The 24292-nt window shown below is 47.4% G+C and overlaps 1 protein-coding gene across 1 annotated transcript; it reads left to right on the top strand.

The window, feature by feature from the left end:
* Positions 1–224: 224 nt before the first annotated feature.
* On the top strand, positions 225–22550 carry MED17 (mediator complex subunit 17). Its single transcript, XM_075266100.1, has 12 exons — positions 225–529; positions 1661–1827; positions 3584–3803; positions 4321–4457; positions 9676–9760; positions 10824–10976; positions 17222–17352; positions 17451–17635; positions 17916–18053; positions 19319–19436; positions 20463–20622; positions 22271–22550. The coding sequence occupies exons 1-12, from the start codon at positions 301–303 to the stop codon at positions 22474–22476; spliced, it is 1929 nt and encodes a 642-aa protein (XP_075122201.1). The 5' UTR covers positions 225–300; the 3' UTR covers positions 22477–22550.
* The last annotated feature ends 1742 nt before the right edge of the window (positions 22551–24292 follow it).

Below are 24292 nucleotides of genomic sequence, written 5' to 3'. Positions count from 1 at the left end.
CTAGGAAAGGAAACTGAATAAGAACGGGCCCGCCATTATTCCCCCGCCGCCATTATTCCCCCCCGCCGCCATTATTCCTCCCGCCATCCTTCCCCTCCGCAGTTCTGACTAACACTGGCGCTCACGTGGTACGCAGCTATTTATTCAGCACGCCTTACGTCACCAGCGCCAATCACGAGACTCCAACGTCATCACGCCGCGCCCACACCGGAGAACTACTGGTGTCGCCGACGTCATCAGAGTGCGCCGCATCTCGCATTATATATTTTTATTAAATTGTGATCGGCGCCGGTTATAGTCATGTCTGGGGGACCGTCGGTGCAGATCAGCATCGAGTCTTCTGCAGAGAAGCAGGTGCAGGAAGTTGGGCTGGATGGCTCGGAGACTTATGTGCAGCCGCTTTCCATGTCGCAGAATCTAGCCCGACTGGCCCAAAGGATAGACTTTGGGCAGGATTCTGATGATGAAGGGAATGAGGATGTAGGTTTGCCACGGGAAAACGACTGGGGAGACCAGGAGGAGGAGGAAGGTGAGTGTGGATGGGGATCGGCCGATGTGATTGTATAGGATGTGGTTGGGTGGGAGGGGTTACTCTGTGAGTCACTGACACAAGTAAATGGAGGGGACTTGTGCTTTTTTTTTTTTGGCAATGAAAAATCATTATTTTAGGAGACTTGTATGAGTGAAAGATTTGCAGAGCAACATGACCGTCTATGGTTGCATGGCACCTATATTGGCTATAGGCATGTAGACCTGGCAGAGGGTAACCTGTGGCGCCCCCTTATCAAGGTCCAGGTCATGGTAGGGATTACACCCGCTGCACCTCCTATAGCTACGGCGCTGAGATTTGGCTTTGGTGTCCATTAACTATCATAAATCAGGAGTCTCTAGACAGTGACCGGCCAGCGGCCATGAAACTGCAATTCCCAATATCCCCTGACTGTCTGTGTGAGGGCTCAGCAACCAACAGCACTCCGATTGGGAAACTATGACTCCCAGCATGTCCTGACAGCTTGTGTCATACGTCACTGGTCATAAAACTACAACTCCCAGGATTCCCCTGACAGCCTTGGGCAGGGGATAGCGATCAGTAGCACTCCACCTGTTGTGAAACTACAACTCCCAGGATCCCCGACCGCCTGTGGTGCGGGTTAACAACCAGCAGAAATCCATCGGTTGTGAAACTGTGACTCCCCGCATGCCCTGACAGCCTGTGGTGGGGGTCACCAATAAGCAGCACTTCATTGGTGGTGAAACTATGGCTCCCAGTATGCTCAGTGGCCATGACACTACAATTCCAAGCATGCTCTGAGAGTCTGCAGTAGGGGTCAGCAACCGGTGGAAACCAGCGGTCAGAAAACTACAACGCCATGCATGTCCTGATCGTCTGTGTCAGGGATCACAGAGCAGCGGCACTTTAATGGTTCTCCTATTTAATGGATCAGCAATCAATGCGACTCCAGCAGTTGCAAAAGTTCAACTCCCAGCATGCCCTGACAGCCTGTGGTGGGGGGGTCAGCAATCAATGGGACTCCAGCAGTCATGAAACTACAACCCCTAGCATGCTCTGTAACCCGCCTTGGCTGGTGACTCATCACAAACTTTTTTTGGATAAGTCGGATTCAATTTTTTATTTAATTTACGATGTTTCTCCCTTTAGGTCTCGTCAAATTCCAACCATCACTCTGGCCATGGGACTCGGTGCGGAACCATTTACGAGGTGCCCTTACTGAGATGTGTGTCCTGTACGATGTGCTGACCGTTGTGAAAGACAAGAGGTTCATGCACCTGGATCCTGTCTCCCAGGATGCCCTAACTCCAAAGCAGGTAAGTAGACCCCATGGCGACAGCGGCAGCCTCCGGCCCAACAATACTTTATTGACCCAGTCCTTACAACCAACAACCTCTAGGAAATATATTACACGTGCCTAGGAAGCTTTGTGTAAGCAGCATGTTTTGTGTCATAGACACCAGTGCACCTTATAGACGATCTCTCACTATTTCACTGAGTGCCAGGAGCCTCTTTCTTCATTGTGGTCTTCCTCTGTTATTTCTCCTTGACATATTTGACCCCTGTGTGTTTACTACCTAGGGATGTATCCCTGCAAAGACTGATGATGATCATTCAGAGGTGGCAGCGTGGAAATTCATCCTGTTCATAAGATGGATGGTAACACACTTGTTAGTTTGTTCATGTATATCCAGGAAGAATAACAGAGCAAAGACATAAAAGCAGAGTTCTAAGAAAAGGTATCCCATAATTGTTGTTACATAGTATAGGGGAAGAATTGATAGACAGGTCAGGAGACTTGAGACTTATGGCTCGTTCACATCTGCGCCCGGTCTCCGTACTTTAGGTTTCCGTTTCCTGCCTAAAACAGAGGCAGGAGACGGAAACCTGCAGGAGACTTTCTCACCCATTCATTTGAATGGGTGAGAAAGCTGTCCGGCCGTGCGCGGCGGTGAGCGTTTTGCACTCTCCGCCGCGAAACCGGGATTTATAATCCGGACACAGAGTCGGACATGCAGTACTCTGTGTCCGGATAAAAAAATCCGGTTTCGCGGCGGAGAGCCTAAAACGCTCACCGCCGCGCACGGCCGGACCCGGTCAATGGTTTCCGTCTTCTGGCATGCAGAAGATGGAAACCATAGAACGGAGACCAGAACGCAGGTGTGAACCTAGCGTTACTCATTAAAGGGATTCTACCATTAAAACCTCTTTTTTTTTTTTTTTTTTTTTTTTTTTTTTGTTTTGTGGATAAGACGTCGGAATAGCCTTTAGAAAGGATATTCGTCTTACCTTTAGCTGTGATCTCCGCCGCGCCGTTCCTTAGAAATACCGTTTTTTACCGGTATGCAAATTAGTTCTCTCACAGCGATGACGGCGGGCCTCAGCGCTGAAAATGCGATGGGGGCGTCCCCACTGCTGCTCGAGAACACGATCCTGCGACGCCTCTATCTTCGGCTGGTTCCTCCCCTTCTCTGTCATCTTCCTCCTGCGTCACCTCCGACGCCCGCGCAGTTGCCTCTGCCAGTGAGACACCAGCAGAGCCGAGTGCAAATGCCGCCGGTGGCCATTTATGGGAGGCCGCTCCTGCATTGAACTACAAGAGCAAGAGCGGCCTCCCAAAAATGGCCGCCAGCCAGGTCAGGTCAGTGGGGTCTGACATCAGCACCGCCCCACAATTTAGACACTGGTTGGATATGGAAGCAAGCAGCTCTGTACACTGTGTAGTGGCCATGCTGTGGGGTACTGACGCTCAGCTCACTTTCATGTGAATGTGGGCTGAGCTGCATTAGTGTGGCACAATCCATACACAGCACAGAACTGTCTGTGCAGATATCAGCTGTACTATGGGGGTGCCAGGCGTTGGATATTGATTACCTATGCTAAGGATAGGCCATCGGTATCAATATGGGAATAGGGGAAGTAATATGTTTTTTATGATGTTCCATTAGTTGTAAGCTGGATCTCCTGAGTCACGGTCTATTACACGTGTGTGTGTGTGTGTGTGTGTGTGTGTATAGATAGATAGATAGATAGATAGATAGATAGCTCTAGAGATATAACCTTCTCTTTCAGAACCAGCACGGTTTGCTGTTGGTATCAAAGCGGAAATCCCTCCTGGGCGCTGCACAGATTCTGCTGAAAGGAGGCGAGCGGCTGTCCAAGTCTGTAGCAGAGAACCAGGAGAACAAGCGGCAGCGAGACTTCAACTCTGAACTGCTGAGGTTACGGCAACACTGGAAGCTGAGAAAACTGGGAGATAAGATCCTGGGGGACCTGAGCTACCGCAGTGCAGGTACATCCTATAGAATGGATAGCTATAAGGCATTGCTCTGAGCCTCAGATCTTTACGAAATAAAAGTTTCTGGCCTTCAATCTCTAATCCTAAGCTATATATCAGGAGTCAGCCCTGCAGGAAATCCTCGTAGTTTTTGAATGCACACATGTCCATTTGGTAGGCAGTAAAAAGTCGTAGGGGGGATGGGATTTTCCAGTTTGGGGAAGTTCTCCCTTATCCTATTAAGGTGAAGATCAATGGGGCTCAACTGGACTGCATGGGACTCGGCTCCGGTCAAAGCTGGTGATGTTTTTTGGATGGTGGAGGAGGGGGCGGGGGGTGTCAAAGAATCCGGTGGTCAGACTTGTAGCGATCACGTTTCCTAATACCATTATTAATTATTAATAGACATGATTCGTTACAAAGAGGAATTTCTAGTTCTTGCTGATGGTCCTACAGAATTCTAAGACAGACTTCTGCTGGTCTGTCCTTTGTTTCCGCACTTCTTGACTCTACTCTTTCCTCCTTTGTTTAGGATCACTCTTTCCTCACCAAGGAACCTTTGAAGTCATAAAGAACACAGACATCGATTTAGATAAGAAAATCCCAGAAGACTACTGCCCGCTAGATGTACAGATACCCAGCGACTTGGAGGGCTCTGCTTATCTGAAGGTCAGTCACTTGGATCCCAGCCTTGAAAAGTGACTGCATTCACCCCAATGGCCAGTCTGCCCCTGTATTACACCCCCTTGGTTTCGGGAAGCTGAAGTTGGTGTAGTCGCAAAGCCTCCATGATGTTTCCTCCATTGTGATGTCATGTGACCACTTTGCCCTGTCACTGTCAGTGGGTGGACAAAGCACCACTAAGGCCTAGCAAATACACCGGTCAGGTTATGAGAATTGTGAGGGCCCTGGTCTCAGAGCACAGCACTATAGGCGCTGCTTGTACAGAAGGACATTCCTGACAGAGTTTCAGGAACGCCCTTCTGACTGTGAAGAGCTACGGTACCGGGACCGATAGCTCTTCACCCAGGGCACAGATCGGGAAAGACGACAGTCCGCTGAATTCAGCGCACTGTCGGCTTTCCAGCGGTATATAGAACTGCCTGTGCCCCAAACCATGAAAGGTCTTTAAAGAGGACCTTTCATCAGATCGGGCACATGCAGTTTTATATACTGCTGGAAAGCTGACAGTGTGCTGAATTCAGCGCTTTCCCGATCTGTGCCCCGGGTAAAGCGCTATCAGTCCCGGTACCGTAGGGCTTTACAGTCAGAAGGGCGTTTCTGACACTTAGCCAGGGACGCCCTTCTGCCCAGCAGCGCCTATCGCGCTGTGCTCTAAGACTGGGGAGGAACTCCCCCCACCCGCTCCTGATAATACTTGTCTATGGATGAGCACTGTGAGCAGAGGGAGGGGGCGTTCCTCCCCGCTCACACTGTACAGCGCGATAGGCGCTGCTGGACAGAAGGGCGTCCCTGGCTAAGTGTCAGAAACGCCCTTCTGACTGTAAAGCCCTACGATACCGGGACCGATAGCGCTTTACACCGGGCACAGATCGGGAAAGCGCTGAATTCAGCACACTGTCAGCTTTCCAGCAGTATATAAAACTGCATGTGCCCGATCTGATGAAAGGTCCTCTTTAAGAGAAGCCACTCCTAAGTAGAGAGGAACAGAAGAACACCAGGGGGCGCCATAACCTGTATGTAACAGCAATGTCTGCAGAGAGGAACAGTTCTTAATTCTTACAATTAAGAGATTGTGTTTGGTGTTATACCATCTACTACAGTATAATATCTTCTCTGATTAGATTTAACCAGTTAAGGTTAAATTGTAAATTTAAGGCCGGTCTTCAGAGACCCAGCTGGCAGAGATCGGAACCGGGTGCACCTAGTACCCGCCCTGACATCGTCCGGTCGGAAATGAGCTCCGATGGAACGATTTAACCCTTTGGATCCGATCGTCAAGCATGACGATCAGATCCAAAAGGATCTGCCACTTAAATGTCCCCCCCCCCCCCTGCTAGTACCAGTAACATGCAGCCTGGGGTCTGGCCAGTGACCCCAGACTGCCCGGAGCCCCCACGTACCTGGTTGATCCTGCCAGGACCTTCCGATGTCAGGTTGTGCGTCTGCACAGCCTGACATCCTGTTATGCTCTGTGAGACACGTGCAGGCTGTGTCTCACAGAGCATAATACTATCAACAATCAAAGCATTGCTGATAGAAGTGTCCTAAATGGACACATGAAGTGGGGGAAAAAAAGTAAAAAAATAAGTGTTTGAAAAAAATTAATAACGTTATAAAGCCCCAAAATGTCCCTTTTGTCTATAGAAAATTAATTCTATTTAAAAAAAAAAAAAACTAAAAATTGATAAAAACAATAAATATTTGGTATCGCCGCGTCAGTAACAATCTGTACAATAAAACTGAAGCAATATTTAACGTACACGTTGAACAGTGGAAAAAACCTGCCGGAAGTAGTGATTTTTCACCATCTCACCTTACAAAATGTGCTATAAAAAGTCATACATACACCAAAACAGTACCAATAAAAAGTACACATTGTCCTGCAAAAAATAAGCCCCCAACCAACACTGTGAACCAAAAAATAAAAATGTTACACTTCTCAGAAGATGGAGATGCAAAAAACATTGATTTATGTCCCCAATGTGTTTTCCCTCTGCAGAATTAGTATCGCATAAAAAAATACTATAAATGAGGTATCGCCGTAACCGTACCGACCCACAGAATAAAGGTCACATGTTACTTATACTGTACGCTGCATGGCGAAAAATTAAAAAGGTAAAACGCAATACCGGAATTTTTTTTTTTTTTTAAATCCAGAAAAAAAAGTTAATAAAATGTATTCAGTAAGTTGTAGGCACCCAAAAATAGTGTCATTACAAAATACATCTCATCCCGCAAACAACAAGCCCTTATATGGCCACGTCACCAGAAAAATAAAGAGAATATAGCATCTCACAATGTGAAGACAAACAACCCCAAAATCGCTAAATTATTAGAATACAACTTGCTGCGTCAGGAAGGGAATATATGAGCTGTGCGAGCGGATATCAGGGGACACCCCAAATTTACAGCTTATGAGGGAACAGACACCAGAAATGACCCCAGAGTGACCCCCAGAGTGACTCCCCCAATTATAGGAGCTACTGGGACATAGTAGGGAATGTGGTGTTCCCAATGTCCTCCGCACAGCTTATATATTCCCTCTTCACCATCTGCTGTACAGTCACGTCCGGGATACTAATACTCACTACACCCCCTGAGAAATTCTTTGACGGGTGCAGTTTTCAAAATGGGGTCACTCCTTTGGGGAATCCACTTTTCCGGTACCTTACAGGCTCTACAAACATGACATGGCGTCCAGATACCAAACATCTGAATCTGTGCTCCAAAAGCCGCTTCGCGCTCCTGCCCTGCTGTGCGCCCAAACTGCAGTCTATGCCACATGTATAACACTGGTGTACCCGGGATAACGGACGTAATGTCATATGTGGGTATAAACTGATATTAGGGCACAGCCGGACACAGAATGGAAGAAGGTTATTGCGTTTTTGGAGCACAGATTTTTGGTTTGGTTTTTGGATGCCATGACACTTTTGCAGAGACCCTAAACTTGCCCCTACAAAATGGAGTCACTTCTTGGGGAATTCCAGTTTACTGGCACCTCCAGGGCTCTGCAAAAGCAACATGGCACCCAGAAAGTCCCTCTAAATCTGTACCCCAAAAGCTAAAAAGCGCAGTGCTCCTTCCCTTCTGAGCCCTGCTCTGTGCCCAAGCAGCAGTTTACACCCACATATATAATTTTTTGCCCCTCGGGATGGCCCCTTAATAGTTTTAGGAGTGCAGGTCTCTGACAACACAAAGTGGCTGCAATGTATTGGGCACCGACATGGCAGATTTCTTTCAAAATTTCAATTTTCATTTTGTACATTAATTTTTGGGAAGCATTTTTATTCTCAAAATGATAATACCCCTTGATACATTCCTTGACGGGTGTAGTTTCTAAAATGGGGTCACCTTTGAGGGGTTTCCATTGTATTGATACTTTAGGGGCTCAGCAAATGCGACATGGCACCTGAAAACTATTCCAGCAATATATGCCCTCCAAAAGCCAAATAGTGCTCTTTCCATTCTGAGCCCCGCCATGTCCCCATACAGCACATTATGGCCACAATAATAATTCTTTAACTACTTGCAAACATTAAAAATATGGCGCTAAATGTACGATTTATTGGAAAAAAAGTAATTTTTCATTTTCACGTCTCAATGGTAAAAAAAAAATCTGTGAAACACCTGTAGGGTCAAAGTGCTCACTCTACCCCTTGATAAATTACTTGAGGGGTCTAGTTTCCAAAATGGGGTGACATTTTGGGGGTTTTCCACTGTTTTGGCACCTTGGGGGTTTTGCAAAAAGGACATGGTGCCTGCAAACTATTTTAGCAAAATCTGGCCTACAAAATCCAATTAGTGCTCCATCCGTTCTGAGAGCGACCGTGTGCCCGTACATTAGGGGAACAGAACATATGGGATTTTGTCGTGTTCGGGAGAAATTGTGTAACAAAATGTGGGGTGGAATTCCTCTTTTAACCCTTAATAAATGTCTAAATTCTAGGGCTAAATGAATATATTAGTGACAGAAATTGAAAAATGTAAATCTGACCTCCATTTTGTTTTAAATGCTGTGAAATGCTGAAAGGGTTAAGAAACTTTTTAACTTTCTACTGCTTTAAGCAGTAGTCAACCGGCGCTAATGTCTTCGATCGGTCCCCGGACCGATCGGAGGCATTAACTCCTCCGGCACCACGGTCAAAGGCGCCGGAGGCGCCATTTTCCCGGTGATCGCCGGCGCCTGGAGCTCCCCGGCCGGTCTGCAGTCTCTCTTTTGCAGGCTGGTCTATGCAGCCTGCAAAAGAAAGGATGATTTTTTGCAATGCATTAGCATTGCATTAGTGATCAGACCCTAGGGGATCTAATAAATGCAAAAAAAAAAGTGAAAAAAATTTAAAAAGTATTAAAAATTCAAATCACCCCCCTTTCCCTAGAACACATATAAAAGTAGTTAAATACTGTGAAACACCTACATGTTAGGTATCTCTGTGTTTGAAATCAGGCCGCTCTACAAATATATAAAAATAAACGCCGTAGCGGGAAAAATAGTCAAAAGTGCCAAACCGCCGTTTTTTTCACTGTTTTGATTCTGATAAAAATTTGAATAAAAAGCGATCAAAGCAATAGCATTTCCCTAAAAAGTACACTTGGCCCCGCAAAAAAAGACGCCCTATGCATCCCCGTACACGGACGTATAGAAAAGTTACGGCTGTCAGAATATGGCGACTTTTAGAAAGAAAAAAAAATTTAACACAGTTTTGGATTTTTTTAAGGGGTTAAACTGTAAATAAAACCATATAAATTTGGTATCCCCAGAATCATACCAAAACACAGAATACAGGGGACATGTCATTGTGGGTGCACAGTGAACGCCGTAAAACCAAAGCCCGTAAGAATGTCGCAGAAATGCATTTTTTTCTTCAAATTCACCCCATTCTGAATTTTTTCCAGCTTCCCAGTACATTATACAGAATAATTAATGGCGGCATCATGAAGAAAAATTTGTGACGCAAAGATTAAGACCTCATATGGCTCTGAGAGCGGAGAAATAACAAAAGTTATGGGGTTTAGAAGGAGGGGAGTCAAAAGCGAAAATCAAAAAATGCCGTCGGCAGGAAGGGGTTAAAGTGACATGTCAGTTTTGAAAAAAAAAAAAAAAGGACCTGGTCTTTAACATAGTTTTGGGCCAGGTCCTTAACTGGGTAATACTGGCTCAGCTCATCTACTATATTGTTTATCTGTCTTTGTTACGTTGTAGGTTTCCATTCAGAGGCAGTCGTCAGATATCGGTGACCTCGGCACAGTGAACCTGTTCAAAAGACCCATGCCCAAAGCCAAGCCAGGTACGTTTCGGGTACTGCGTGTCCTCCGCAGCGGACTGTTCTCCTATATAAAACAGGCAAGGAAATACGCGTCTGTCAATCAACTTTTAACAAAAAGTTTTCAACATTGATCTGTTTTCATGGTGACCAGTAGGACCACCCCGGCCACCAGCTATGCAGCGTAGACAAGGCTCTGCTCAAATGAATGGAACCAGTTCCTTGTCTAGCCGAGTGATTGGGAGCTAAGCTGGAGGAAAATCTTAAGAGCTTCTTAAAAGAGAACCGCAGGGGCCACACAGTGGCTCAGTGGTTAGCATTGCAGTGCTGGAGTCCTGGTGTTCAAATCCCGCCAAGGGCAAAAACCATCTGCAAGGAGTTTGTATGTTCTCCCCGTGTTTGCATGGATTTCCATCCCATATTCCAAAAAGACATACTGATAGGGAAAAAATGTATATTGTGAGCTCTATGAGGGGCTCACCATCTACATTTAAAGAAGCCTTGCACAGATCTAAAATTTCTTACAGGTGAGAATTGGTAACCATTGTATTGAGTAATCCTCTGTGAGATGAACAAGTATATTACAGCTGACCAGCAATTGGAGCTCTTTAATATGGTGAGAAATTTAAAGGGGTTGTCCAGGATCTGGAGGTCATTGATACTGATTTCCACAGGAACCTTGTCCCGGTCATTGGTTTCAGCTGCCGGAAGCTATATACTAGGTGCCCTGCTCCTAGCCAAGTGAATGGGAGTGGGACAAGGAGTAAGGTTGTTTCCAGCCGTATACTTGGTATATAGCTTGTAGCGGCCAGAACAGAGTCCAGGGGTCGGACCTTGACCAATCTGACTCTGATAACCGAACCTTTGAATAGGTCATCGGTATCAATTACCTTCATATCCCGGACAGCCCCTTTAAGACAAAGTCCTTTCATAAGATGCAACATTGTTCAGTATATGGTTACTAGGATTCATTTACAGAAAACTGGTCTCGTTACTTGTACCATTCCAAGACTTCTGCCGGTGCCATCTGCTGAAGATCAGTCCTGCTCGCTCAATATTTAATCACCCCCATGCTTCCTGATTCCAGGGACACCACATTGGCAGACCAAGTTGGAAGCGGCGCAGAATGTCCTGCTCTGCAAAGAAATATTTGCACAGTTGTCTCGTGAAGCCGTTCAGATCAAATCCCAAATCCCTCACATTGTCGTCAAGAACCAGATCATCTCCCAACCGTTTCCAGGTAAGAAATACAAGTTCTACAGGTTTTATTGTCACTGGTTTTTCTTCCCCTCAATATTCGAGGTTGTCCAGGATTTGCAGTTTTTGGCAAGGAGGCCTGTCCCCAATTTTCCGGTATTCTCTGCCACTGTCCAGTGCTCGGTGCAACTTCTGCTGGACGTCCCAGTGGCCTAAGGAAAGGAACTGTGACGTCACTCGCATATGTCACCTGTGACGTCCCGTGTCCTTTCCTTAGGCCTCGGCTGTCACATGCGATGAGGACTTCCCAGGAGCAGCAGGACCAGACCGCAATGGGAGACACCGGAGTATCGGGTACAGGCGAATATAATGAGTGAATGCAGCAATGTTCACGTATACACTCTGCCACTCCATTCAATCTCCATGTGATTTATGAAGATAGTCAAGCAAAACATATGCACGACGATGGCTCGATGAGGACAGCGCCATACATCGTGTAGTGGCTTTACCTGGTATTGCAGCTCAGCCTCATTCCTATGTATATGGCCATAGATATGATGTCACTGGTCTAAGAGGAAGCGGAGCTCAGTATCCTATTCCTGGACAGCACCTGTACAATAGGGATATTGACACCCCCTCCCTTCTTGTGATTGATTCAACCATCATACGCCTTATAACGCACCGTTTTGACCCATTCACCCTTTAAATGCAGCTGTATGAGATTAGAAATGGTGCCAGTCTTCCGCTATTTCTGTACTGTATATACAGTATGTATTTACCACGCGCGGTCCATGGACAGGGAAGCTGTATTTTGAGGACAAAGCGTATGTTTTTGTTTATCTATTTTGTATATCCCATTCTGAAAGTTCCTGGGAAGAATATGCAAATCTATCTTCCATGATATAATTAGGAACACAGTGCCTCAGTCATACAGCCCAATAGAGGGCGCTCCCTTTAACATATTGCCCAACCTTCCGAGAGGCCTTTGCTGCAATGATGTGGGATTTTACCAAGTACAGTCTCTCAGCCGAGGACAGCTGTTTTGATCTGATTGGATCTCTTCAGCCCGGCACAGAGTTCCTAAAAGTTCCTGATAAATTTAGTATTGGTCAGAGGTACGTACTTCCATCCATTTTCCATGTACAGTACAACCTAATTCACTTAAATGGGACTGTTGCCCCTGCACACAGTATTATGCCCCATAGTGACCCCTACACACAGTATTATACCCCATAGTGGCCCCTGCACACAGTATTATCCCCCATAGTGGCCCCTGCGCACAGTATTATACCCCATAGTGGCCCCTGCGCACAGTATTATGTCCCATTGTGACCCCTACACACAGTATTATACCGCATAGTGGCCCCTGTACACAGTATTATGCCCCATAGTGACCCCTGCACACAGTATTATGCCCCATAGTGGCCCCTGCACACAGTATTATGCCCCATAGTGGCCCCTGCACACAGTATTATGATCCATAGTGTCCCCTGCACACAGTATTATACCCCATAGTGGCCCCTGCACACAGTATTATACCCCATAGTGGCCCCTGCGCACAGTATTATACCCCATAGTGGCCCCTGCGCACAGTATTATGTCCCATAGTGACCCCTACACACAGTATTATACCCCATAGTGGTCCCTGCACACAGTATTATGTCCCATAGTGGCCCCTGTACACAGTATTATGCCCCATAGTGGCCCCTGTACACAGTATTATGTCCCATAGTGGCCCCTGCACACAGTATTATGCCCCATAGTGACCCCTGCACACAGTATTATCCCCCATAGTGGCCCCTGCACACAGTATTATGTCCCATAGTGGCCCCTGCACACAGTATTATGCCCCATAGTGGCCCCTGCACACAGTATTATACCCCATAGTGACCCCTGCACACAGTATTATACCCCATAGTGGCCCCTGCACACAGTATTATGCCCCATAGTGGCCCCTGCACACAGTATTATGCCCCATAGTGGTCCCTGCACACAGTATTATTCCCCATAGTGGCCCCTGCACACAGTATTATTGCCCAATGTGAACACCCATGAACAATTATTATACTCTGGGGTATAATCGGAGATCAAGAGGGCGGTACCAACACAAAAAACAATGTTACTTACCTATCCCTGGCTCCGCTGTAGTCCTCAGTGGTGTTGGCCATCTTCAATGATGTCCGGGACGTCACATGACCCAGGACGCAGGCCCCGGTCATGTGATGTCAGGGACGTCACTGAAGTAGGCCTGAAGCCTGTCTGGAACCCGGAGAGGTAAGTAACAGTGTTTATGTTCCCTCGCCTCTCCTGGGCCTCCGATCATTATACTTGGGGGTCTGAAAAGACCCCTGAATATAATAATAGTGTTTTTGGGATCCTAGACCCTGCCAGCATCATTAAGTAAATAGGGCCTGTTACCAGATGGAATAACACCAGCCAATAAAGGCCTATTAAGAACAAAGAAAAAAACGCAGCGGTAGCGGCTGTCGCTGGGCCCCTACTGTCTCGGGCCCTGTGGCAGCCGCTACCCCGGTAGTTACGCCTCTGGATAGGCCATTAATATCAGATCTGTGGGGGGGTGACACTGAACAGCCCCACCAATCTGTAGCTTGAAGAGGCCGCAGCATTCAGATGAGCGCTATGACTACATTGTGGGACTGTAGCAAGACCATGTGACTAGAAACGTAACGTCACTGGTGACTGATCATGGGGGTGCCAGATGTCGCACCCCTACTGATCCGAGTTGATGACCTTTCCTAAGGACAGATCAGATAATAGTTGTTTTGTAACCCCCTTTTATGTGGATACAGCCCCCACCCCCTTTCAGTGCTCCAGCAGTTCTGGGGTTAAGTATACAGCCTGCACGGCATGTCATGTTATTTCCCCTGCAGCTTTTACTTTGAGCTTTCTTCCCTCTTTTCGCGGTTATAAATGTGCCCGCTTTGTGCTCGCAAATGGAAAATCCAATAAATAAAAGTTAAAATTCTTTACAAACAATGGAGCCCCCCAACGGCAGCGCCCGTGAAATGCAGCGAGTACAGTTATTACGCACCGTCACAAAGCAGCCTCTTGGGGAGCGAGATACAATCTCCTTAAAATATCTACGTTTCCATGTTAAACAAGCCAATCTTTTATGCTCTTGTAAATGTAAATGCGGCGCCCCCTGTGGTCTGCTCTTTGTGTGCTGCGGTAAAGCCTTAATATTTTATGGAGTTGGAAGGTTTGAGGTTCCTGGGCATAAAGGGAGGCACAGCCAGAGAGCTGACACATTGTGCCGTTTCCTTGGTAGCCTTTGTACTAGACAAACATCCATCTTTGGCCGTGCACAGGCTGTTCTCTGGCGCTCCGCACTTCCCACATTGTGTATGGGGCTCGCTTTGTATGCAGCTCTCTCGCTGTATTGTATGGCGGGTTATAGGGAGATGTGCGTGATATGTTCCTGTATGGAGGGTATGTCCAAAATCTGTTCAGCGTTAACCTTATCAGTCCCTGATGCTCCGGTGGTCCCCACTGCCCCATATTCCCCGTATTCTTGTGGCATCTTCAGGCCTGTGCTGTATATTCAGGTATCACCGACTATCGATCACCTGTATATAAATCTTCACATCACTGACACATCAGCACTAGACCAGCAGGCGCTGGAAAAGTTAATATTGGTATTTCTTATTTTGGCACATTCACTATTCTTAGCGATTTTTAGCCAGAGTCCCTTTAAAGGATCCCATTTTGTCTGTCTATTTGCAGCCACGATTAGACGGACCTTAAGTTTTTATTGAGCAGTGTGACCATTGTAAAGAAGAAAGTTGCTGTGACTTCCTACTGAGGGAGGGGGGAGAAGGCAGCCCTGCTGAGATCACTTGTAGTAGACGTACACCTGATGCGATAGATGGTCTGCTGTGACTACTGGGAAAGAGGGACGGATGGTTTGCTATGACTACTAGGAAGGCGGGAAGGATGGTCTGCTGTGACTACTGGGAAAGCAGGAAGGATGGTCTGCTGTAACTACTGGGAAAGCGGGAAGGTTGGTCTACTGTAACTATGGGGAAAGCGGGAAGGATGGTCTGCTGTGACTACTGGGAATGCGGGACGGATGGCTTGCTGTGACTACTAGGAAGGCGGGAAGGATGGTCTGTTGTGACTACTGGGAAAGCGGGAAGGATTGTCTGCTGGGACTACTAGGAAAGCGGGAAGGGTGGTCTGCTGTGACTACTGGGAAAGCAGGACGGATGGTCTGCTGTGACTACTAGGAAAGCGGGAAGGGTGGTCTGCTGTGACTACTGGGAAAGCGGGAAGGATGGTCTGCTGTGACTACTGGGAAAGCGGGAAGGATGGTCTGCTGTGACTACTGGGAAAGCGGGAAGGATGGTCTGTTGTGACTACTGGGAAAGCGGGACGGACGGTCTGCTGTGACTACTAGGAAGGCAGGAAGGATGGTCTGCTGTGACTACTGGGAAAGCGGGACGGATGGTCTGCTGTGACTACTGGGAAAGCGGGACGGATGGTCTGCTGTGACTACTGGGAAAGCGGGACGGACGGTCTGCTGTGACTACTAGGAAGGCGGGAAGGATGGTCTGCTGTGACTACTGGGAAAGCGGGAAGGATGGTCTGCTGTGACTACTGGGAAAGCGGGACGGATGGTCTGCTGTGACTACTGGGAAAGCGGGACGGATGGTCTGCTGTGACTACTGGGAAAGCGGGAAGGATGGTCTGCTGTGACTACTGGGAAAGCGGGACGGATGGTCTGCTGTGACTACTAGGAAGGCGGGAAGGATGGTCTGCTGTGACTACTGGGAAAGCGGGAAGGGTGGTCTGCTGGGACTACTAGGAAAGCGGGAAGGGTGGTCTGCTGGGACTACTAGGAAAGCGGGAAGGGTGGTCTGCTGTGACTACTGGGAAAGCAGGACGGATGGTCTGCTGTGACTACTGGGAAAGCAGGACGGATGGTCTGCTGTGACTACTAGGAAAGCGGGAAGGGTGGTCTGCTGTGACTACTGGGAAAGCAGGACGGATGGTCTGCTGTGACTACTAGGAAAGCGGGAAGGGTGGTCTGCTGTGACTACTGGGAAGGCGTGAAGGATGGTCTGTTGTGACTACTGGGAAAGCGGGAAGGATTGTCTGCTGGGACTACTAGGAAAGCGGGAAGGGTGGTCTGCTGTGACTACTAGGAAAGCGGGAAGGGTGGTCTGCTGTGACTACTGGGAAAGCGGGACGGATGGTCTGCTGTGACTACTAGGAAAGCGGGAAGGGTGGTCTGCTGTGACTACTGGGAAAGCGGGAAGGGTGGTCTGCTGTGACTACTAGGAAAGCGGGAAGGGTGGTCTGCTGTGACTACTAGGAAAGCGGGAAGGATGATCTGCTGTGACTACTGGGAAAGCGGGAAGGATGGTCTGCTGTGACTACTGGGAAAGCGGGACGGATGGTCTGCTGTGACTACTGGGAAAGCGGGAAGGATGGTCTGCTGTGACTACTAGGAAGGCGGGAAGGATGGTCTGCTGTGACTACTGGGAAAGCGGGACGGATGGTCTGCTTTGACTACTAGGAAGGCGGGAAGGATGGTCTGCTGTGACTACTAGGAAAGCGGGAAGGGTGGTCTGCTGTGACTACTGGGAAAGCAGGACGGATGGTCTGCTGTGACTACTGGGAAAGCAGGAAGGATGGTCTGCTGTGACTACTGGGAAAGCGGGAAGGATGGTCTGCTGTGGCTACAAGAGGCTGTGGGTAATGGAGGAATGAGAAGCCTAGTCTGTTGTGACTACAAAGGAGATGAAATGGATGATCTGCTGTGACTACCAGGGAAATGGGAAGGAAGATGCACTGAGACTTCTGGGAACATGTGAAGAAACTGCTGTGACTACTGGGTAAATGGGATGGAGGATCTGCTGTGACTAGTGGAATGAGAAAGACTGTCTGCTGTGACTATTGGGGAAATGGGAAGGATGGTCCTCTGTGACTACTGGAATGAGAAGGATGGCCTGCTGTGACTACTGGAATGAGAAGGATGGCCTGCTGTGACTAATGGGTAAGTGGTGGTAAAAGTGATACATCATATTTTTTCCTTGTAAGGTCAGACTACATGCAGACTGTAGTCTGTAACCATGCAGATGCATAGCTCTGCATATCATCTGTGTACTCAGAACGGCAGGAGGTTTTGCAGAATTCGTTTTGATGCAAATAAATCTTTGCAATAACTTTATTAGCTCTTTGTAGCGGCTTCTGTGGTTACATTGGGGTCATGGGCATGCTACGGTTAACCACTATAACATGCGCACATGTTTCTCTCCTTCTCAGGCCTCCAGCTTTCTTTATCATTTTGTCACTCCACCAACGACAAGAAGTCTCAGAAGTTGTCGTCGGAGAAGATGAACGCAGAAGACCATCTGTATGTCCTGGAGCACAACCTGCACCAGCTGATCAGAGAGGTGACACCCGGGTGGACGGCTCTTACTGGCGGCGACACAAATCCCGTGTGACAGGGCTGGCTTCTTAACACTGGGTATTGTCCTTTTAATTTTCGCAGTTCCACAAGCAGACGTTAAGTAACATCGTCATGCCCCATCCGGCCAGCGCTCCGTTCGGTCACAAGAGGATGCGCCTCGCCGGGCCTCAGGCCTTTGACAAGAATGACATTAATACCATGCAGCAGAGTGAAGGCCTCCTGGAGAAGATCATCAAGCAGGCCAAGCACATCTTCCTGAGAAGCAGGTACGTGGTCACCCGGAGGACGAATGCTCTCCTAACATTAGCAACAGATTTTATCGGAGAGATTTATATAAAATAGGCCAAAAGGAAAGGAATGCGATGTGGTGTTTAGCTCCTCTGTTATTCCTCCTGGAAATGTGTGAGTAAATTGACAACTGGGAAGGTCTATAAACCATGTAGAATTCCAGGAGGAAGAACACGAGGCAGAATTCTCTAACTGCATCTAATCTTTCCAAGCTGTGGTTTCTAATGCCCATTAAACCCCTGTGTTTTCTTACCATAGGACGGCCCGTACTATAGACAGTCTGGCCAGCAGAATCGAAGACCCCCAAATCCAAGCCCATTGGTCCAGTATCAATGATGTCTATGAGTCCAGTGTCAAAGTCTTAATAACATCCCAAGGATACGAACAAATCTGCAAGTGAGTGCTTGTACTTAATTTGTGTACGACTATTGCTCTGCAGCTGTTGTACAACTACAACTCCCAGCATGCTGTAGCTCTGCAACACATTGAGAGACGGCGGCTGTGGACCCTTAGCCTTCGCAGTCCGTTTAAAGGGATTCTACCATTAAAATCACATTTTTTTGTCGATCACACGTAGGAATAGCCTTAAGAAAGGCTATTCTTCTCCTACCTTTAGATGTCTTCTCTGCACCACCGTTCGGTATGCAAATGAGTTCTCTTGCAGCACTGGGGGCGGTCCCCAGCACTCAAACAGCACTGGGGGTGTCCCCAATGCTTCGAGAGAATTCTCCAGCGCCGCCTCCATCTTCTTCAGGAACAGCCTCTCTGTGCGTCTTCTTCCGTCCTGGGTTTCAATCTTCTAGGCCTCGGGCCGAGCCGACTGCGCATGCCATTTTCTTGTGGTCCAGGCATGCGCAGTCGGCTCTGCCTGAGGTCTAGAAGTTTGAACCCAGCTCCAGAAGAAGACTCGCAGAGAGCCCGTTCAAGAAGAAGATGGAGGCGGTGCTGGAGAGTTCTCTCGTAACATCGGAGATGCCCCCAGTGCTGTATTAGTGCCTGGGACCGCCCCCAGTGTTGTAAGAGAACTCATTTGCATACTGACAAAAACTGGGATTTCTACGTATGATGGAGAAAAAAAAATTGATTTTAATGCTAGAATCCCTTTAAAGGGTTTTACAGGATTGATGACCTTTCCTTAGATTAGTGGGGAGTCCGATACCTAGGGCCCCTACCAGTCCGCTGTTCCAAGAGACTCCATGCTGCAGCCTCTTTACCAAATACCAAGCACAGCGCCGTACATTGTATAGAGGCTGTGCTTTGTACTGCAGCTCGACTCCCCAATCACTTGAATAGGACTGAGCTGCAAACAGGTCGTATGACCAGGAGCGTGATGCCATGCAAATACTGCTACAGTTTGTAATAACTCTCGTGTCCGACCATCACTGATCAAATATGGATGACCTAACGCAAGAGATCAACAATACGCAACTGGCAGAAAACCCCTTTAAAGGCCTAAAGCCGTTTCCTGCAGCATTTATCATTTCTCTGCGTCAAGTGGGGGCTGAACTAGAAAATTGTTTTAGAAATTTCCAAAGTTTTTCCAATCTTTCTATATGTAGTTTATACAGTTATGTCCTCCAGGGACATTATTTCAGGCCAGGACTCTGTATTGTGTCTTTTCTATTTGGTTTCTACTTTCTTGGTGATTTTTGTTCCTCCAGATCAATTCAGTTACAGCTAAACATTGGCGTTGATCAGATAAGAGTCGTCCACAGAGATGGGAGAGTGATCACCTTGTCCCATCAGGAACAGGAGCTACAAGACTTCCTCCTGTCTCAGGTGACCTACTACACTTCACCTTTCTACATCATGATTCATTTCTAGAGATGAGCGGACAGTAAAATGTTCGAGGTTCGATATTCGTTTCGAATAGTCCCTCAATATTCGACTACTCGAATCGAATATCGAACCCTATTATAGTCTATGGGGGGAAAATGCTCGTTTCAGGGGTAGGCAACGTTCGATCAAATTATACTTACCAAGTCCACGAGTGAGGGTCGGGCTGGATTCTCCGAGAAGTCTTCTCCGTGCAGCGTCCCCGCGGCGTCTTCCGGCTCTGAATTCACTCTGCCAGGCATCCGGCACTACAAGCGGACATGCGCAGTCGGCTCTGCCCAGGCCCGATGCCTGGCAGAGTGAATGAAGAGCCGGAAGATGCCACGGGGAAGCTGCACGGAGAAGACTTCTAAAGGTAGGAGAAGAACCAGCGTTGATTGGCCGACTGTATAGCATTCGGCCAATCAATGCTGGTTCTGCATCGAACTTTTACATTCGAAAAGCGAGTGGTATTCGATCGAGTACGAGTATTTCGAATACCGTAGTATTCGATCGAATACCTACTCGATTGAGTACTACTCGCTCATCTCTATTCATTTCTAAAATATAGAATATTATATCGATAGGGGATGTCACCATTTCTCTATTAAATCCATCTTGGCCTTCCAAGACAAACTGTCCGAACCCCCTCGGCCTGCGCACCCTGTTATGTGCATGAGGCCTACATGATAACATTCCCTCTGCTTGCAGCCACTACTAGGGGAGCCACGGCACACTGAAAGTAGTCCTATATAGAGCAGGACATTAGAGATGAGCGACTACTATTACTCCCGTTTCGAATAACACGCACCCATAGGAATGAAAGGAAACGGCTAGCACGCAGACTTTGCCGGCGCCCTGCCGCTTTACCCCTTGCGTGCTGGCCGCTTCCATTCATTCCTGTGGGTGCGTGCGTTTCGAATAGTACTCGCTCATCTCTGCCGGACATGTCCTGCTTATTAACCATTGCCTCTCCTGTCTTCTTCTCAGATGTCTCAGCACCAGGTCCTTGCTGTTCAGCAGTTGGCCAAAGTAATGGGCTGGCACGTCCTTAGCTTCAGCAACCACGTCGGTCTGGGCCCAGTAGAGAGCATCGGCAATGCGTCATCGATAACCGTGGCCTCTCCCAATGGGGATTATACTGTTTCAGGTAGGTGGTCATACATTGAAAGGAATAGAGGAGTTGGAAGGAGTTTTTTTTAGACTGATACCACCTTACTATCCACCTGCAAAAAATAAAAGGGTGATTGTTGTATTCCCTGAGTGTAATGATTTCCTAAGTATTTATTTGCCCTCTATAAGCCTCTTCTTACAGAACCAGACACGAGATAATCTGTATAAACAGCCTCGCACTTCCAGGCTTTGCTTTCCTTGCAGATTCCAGAGAATACTGCCCTGGTCCTGTTCCCTGTGTTGTTGCAGTGAGTTGTTTCTGCTGCACAGATAGAGGACGGTGTTATCTACCGCTGAGCCCTGCATTGTGTAGCTCTGTGTGTCTCCATCATCTGGTCCGGCCTCCTGGGACATGCCGAGTGCCTCCCATCATTAGGAGAACATAGATTTCCTGTTATTTGTGGGTCGTTCATGTAAATAGGAGTGTGAAATCCAGATAGAGAAGAACATAAAAGGATATTTCTGGGTTCTCCTCTTCCTGCCTGTGTCCTAGAACTATCTCCGGATCTATAGCTCTCAGTCGTTCAGTGTGTTACCCATCTATTATGTATAGGGGGCCATTATTTCCTGAGCTTAAAGGGATTCTCCAATTTAAGCAAATAAAATTTATGTGTAGAATAAAAATTTGTACAGTTTTCCTATATACTTTCTGCAAGCAGAGATCTAGAAAGCTGGGAGGAATCGATACAGAAAGTATATTGGAAGAATGTACAACTTTTCATTCTAGACTTTTATCTATTGAAACTGAACAATCCCTTTAACTGTACTAGTTGCTAAATGGCATAGACAGTGAAATTCCTTTAAAGGGATTCTACCATTAAAACCTCTTTTTTTTACCAGTATGCAAATTAGTTCTCTGGCAGCGATGGGGGCGGGCCCCAGCACTGAAAATGCGATGGGGGCGTCCCCACTGCTGCTCAAGAACACGATCCTGCAACGCCTCTATCTTCGGCTGGATCCTCCCCTTCTCTTTTGTCTTCCTCCTGCGTCACCTCCGACGCCTGCGCAGTTGGCTCTGCCAGTGAGACACTAGTAGAGCTGACTGCGCATGGCGGCCGGTGGCCATTTTTGGGAGGCCACTCTTGCTCTTGTAGTTCAATGCAGAAGCAGCCTCCCAAAAATGGCCGCTGGCCGGCATTTTGCTGTCTCCGCCGCACCGTTCCTTAGAAATGCTGGTTTTTACTAGTATGCAAATGAGCTCTCTTGCAGCAATGGGGGCAGGCCCCAGCGCTCAAACAGCAATGAGGATGTCCCTACCGCTGCCAGAGAAGTGTCTCCAAGTGCCGCCTCCTTCTTTGTCCACAGCGTCATCTTCAAGGTCTTCTTCCGGCGCAGGCTCGTAACTTGTAGGTCTCGGGCAGAGCAGACTGTGCAGGCGCACAGGTCACGGGAAAATGGCCGCTAACAATACTGTGCAAGCTGTCCGCTAACCAATATGTAGCCCTGTATGAAATTTCCGAAAAATCCGTTCAGCCGTTTGGCTGTGATTGATGCGCAAACATCCAAACCCACAAACTTTCACATTTATAATATTAGTAGGATTTGTTCGGTTCTGACACTTGTTCCTTCTGACATAGCAGGTGCTTTTTTTCTAATAATGGATTTTCTGTACATTTCCCTTACAGTCCGCAACGGACCTGAAAGCGGCAGTAAAGTCATGGTGCAGTTCCCCCGATGTCAGAGTAAAGAGGTCCCTAAGAGTGACGTCTTACAAGACAACAAGTGGAATTACCTGCGAGGACCCTTCAAGGAAGTTCAGTGGAATAAAATGGAGGGCCGCAATTTTGTATATAAGATGGAATTACTAATGGCGGCACTGACGCCTTGTTAGACCGCGTACATATAGGTGTATATATGCCGTAATATTCTATATACAACCAGTGGATGAACTGTAGCATTTTAATTTCAATAAAGCATTTTTTTTTCATAAGCTTGTTTGTCTCCAGTCTATATCGGCACAGACAATTGTATGACCTATTACCAATGTCTAGGCGAGTGTATCATCCTGACCCTGCCCTGTAAATCGGAGCTCTAAATCCCCTGTGTATACAAAGTGTTAAAGGGATTGTAAAGGATCAGAAAAAAAGGCTGCATTTTTCAAAAACAGCGCCACACCGGTCCAGAGGTTGTGTCTGGTATTTCAACTCAGCCCTGTTCACTGAACTACAGTGCTAGACACAGCCCATGCACAAATCAAAGCAGCCATGTTTTCCTTATACTGGGGTTGTCTCCATGAATTCCTCCATAGAGAAGCTGCTGCCAGGCAAGGGCAATGTATTTTTATATGCCAGACGTTCACATGAATGGATCACCCAAACACAATGGCAAACTCCCCCCTCTATGATGTCCAGGCAGGTGGTAAGCCCTGCTGTTTTTATGCATCCAAGGTCAATATCTACATGGAGTTGTATGTCGTCCCTGGGTTTGTAAGACTGTTTTGGGTACTGTAGTTTTCTCTTATGCTCCTGATGGGTTAGCTTGGCTTCACATTGCCAACATCCTGTCCACCTCTTGTCTATGTTCATCATACAGAGCCTTAAAGGGGTTGTCCCATAACAAGGATCCTATTTATACTGCTAGTTTATGTGGATATAAGACTTTTCCTAAATACATTGCTTTATCAAAACTGCTTTGTTTGGCCGCTATCTCAATTTATTCACTTCATTGTTGACACTGGCCCTTGGGATTATCTGCTCATTTGTCAAGTGAGGTAGCTGCCTGCTCTCAGGGGAGGAGGTAGGGGCTGACAAGCAACAGAGCTCCTCATATAGGGGAGGTGAGAGCTCCGGGATTACTGTGCTGTCTATCTTCTGCTTTTCCACTTATCAGCCGGTTTAATTGAATTTGGCTGATAAGGGATGAGATAAGGAGTCCGTTACCTCTGTATGTAATGCAAGCTGACTCAATCCAGCTCTGCTACATCAGTTTCCACATCAGCATCATACTGTGGATCATAGCAGATAGCAGAGCAAGTGAAACCCCGCCCACCAATGTGCGAGAAATCCAGGAAGTGAAGAGAGTACAGAACCTTCAGGCTGCAGAACAAACGTTATGGGAATACCCCTTTAAGCCTTGACCCAGAGTCCAAGTATCAGCCATCTACAACGCTAAGAATCCATGTTAGGCAAGTTTCACACAGTTAGATTTAGTCTGGAAGATACAGGCGCGATGTTGGCATGGTTTATTGGACCGAACCTTGAACCTAAACCTTGACTCCCACCAACACAGTCCTCTACCATGCTAGGCGTTCCTGTGGCTCTATTGTCCCTTACTTTAGTCATAGAGACACAAGAATTCAGGGACTCTTAGCATCGTAGATGTCTTTAATGTCGGGAGTCCAGGTCCTGGCTTCCGGTTTAGTTCAGCAAATACTACCAACATCCCCTCCATATCTGCCTGACTAAATCCATCTGTGTGGAGAAGGCCATAAAGGGGTTGTCCAGGATTTCTTTCTGATGATCAGCCTTACCAATCACATGTGGCAGGGACATCCGCCAAAACAAGACCCTCGCAACAGGCCCGGACCGTGGTGGAAGACACTGGGGGACAGGGGAACTTTGTCGTTTGAGTTTGGGAAATTTAGATTGTGGGAACCGTTGGACAGTGATATGAATGATGACTGTACAGTTACCTTCGATCCTAAGAAT

Source organism: Leptodactylus fuscus, chromosome 2, assembly GCF_031893055.1.
Source record: "Leptodactylus fuscus isolate aLepFus1 chromosome 2, aLepFus1.hap2, whole genome shotgun sequence".
NCBI lineage: Eukaryota > Metazoa > Chordata > Amphibia > Anura > Leptodactylidae > Leptodactylus > Leptodactylus fuscus.
The sequence above is the reverse complement of the archived record's forward strand: the minus strand, read 5'-3'. Positions and strand labels throughout refer to the sequence as shown.

Bases quoted from the DNA above. Each gene is read 5' to 3' on its own strand.
- MED17 (XM_075266100.1), top strand. From the start codon at position 301: ATGTCTGGGGGACCGTCGGTGCAGATCAGCATCGAGTCTTCTGCAGAG. The intron at 1,828-3,583 runs GTAAGTAGACCC...CTTCTCTTTCAG, and splicing joins ATGCCCTAACTCCAAAGCAG to AACCAGCACGGTTTGCTGTT. The intron at 20,623-22,270 runs GTAGGTGGTCAT...TTTCCCTTACAG, and splicing joins TGGGGATTATACTGTTTCAG to TCCGCAACGGACCTGAAAGC.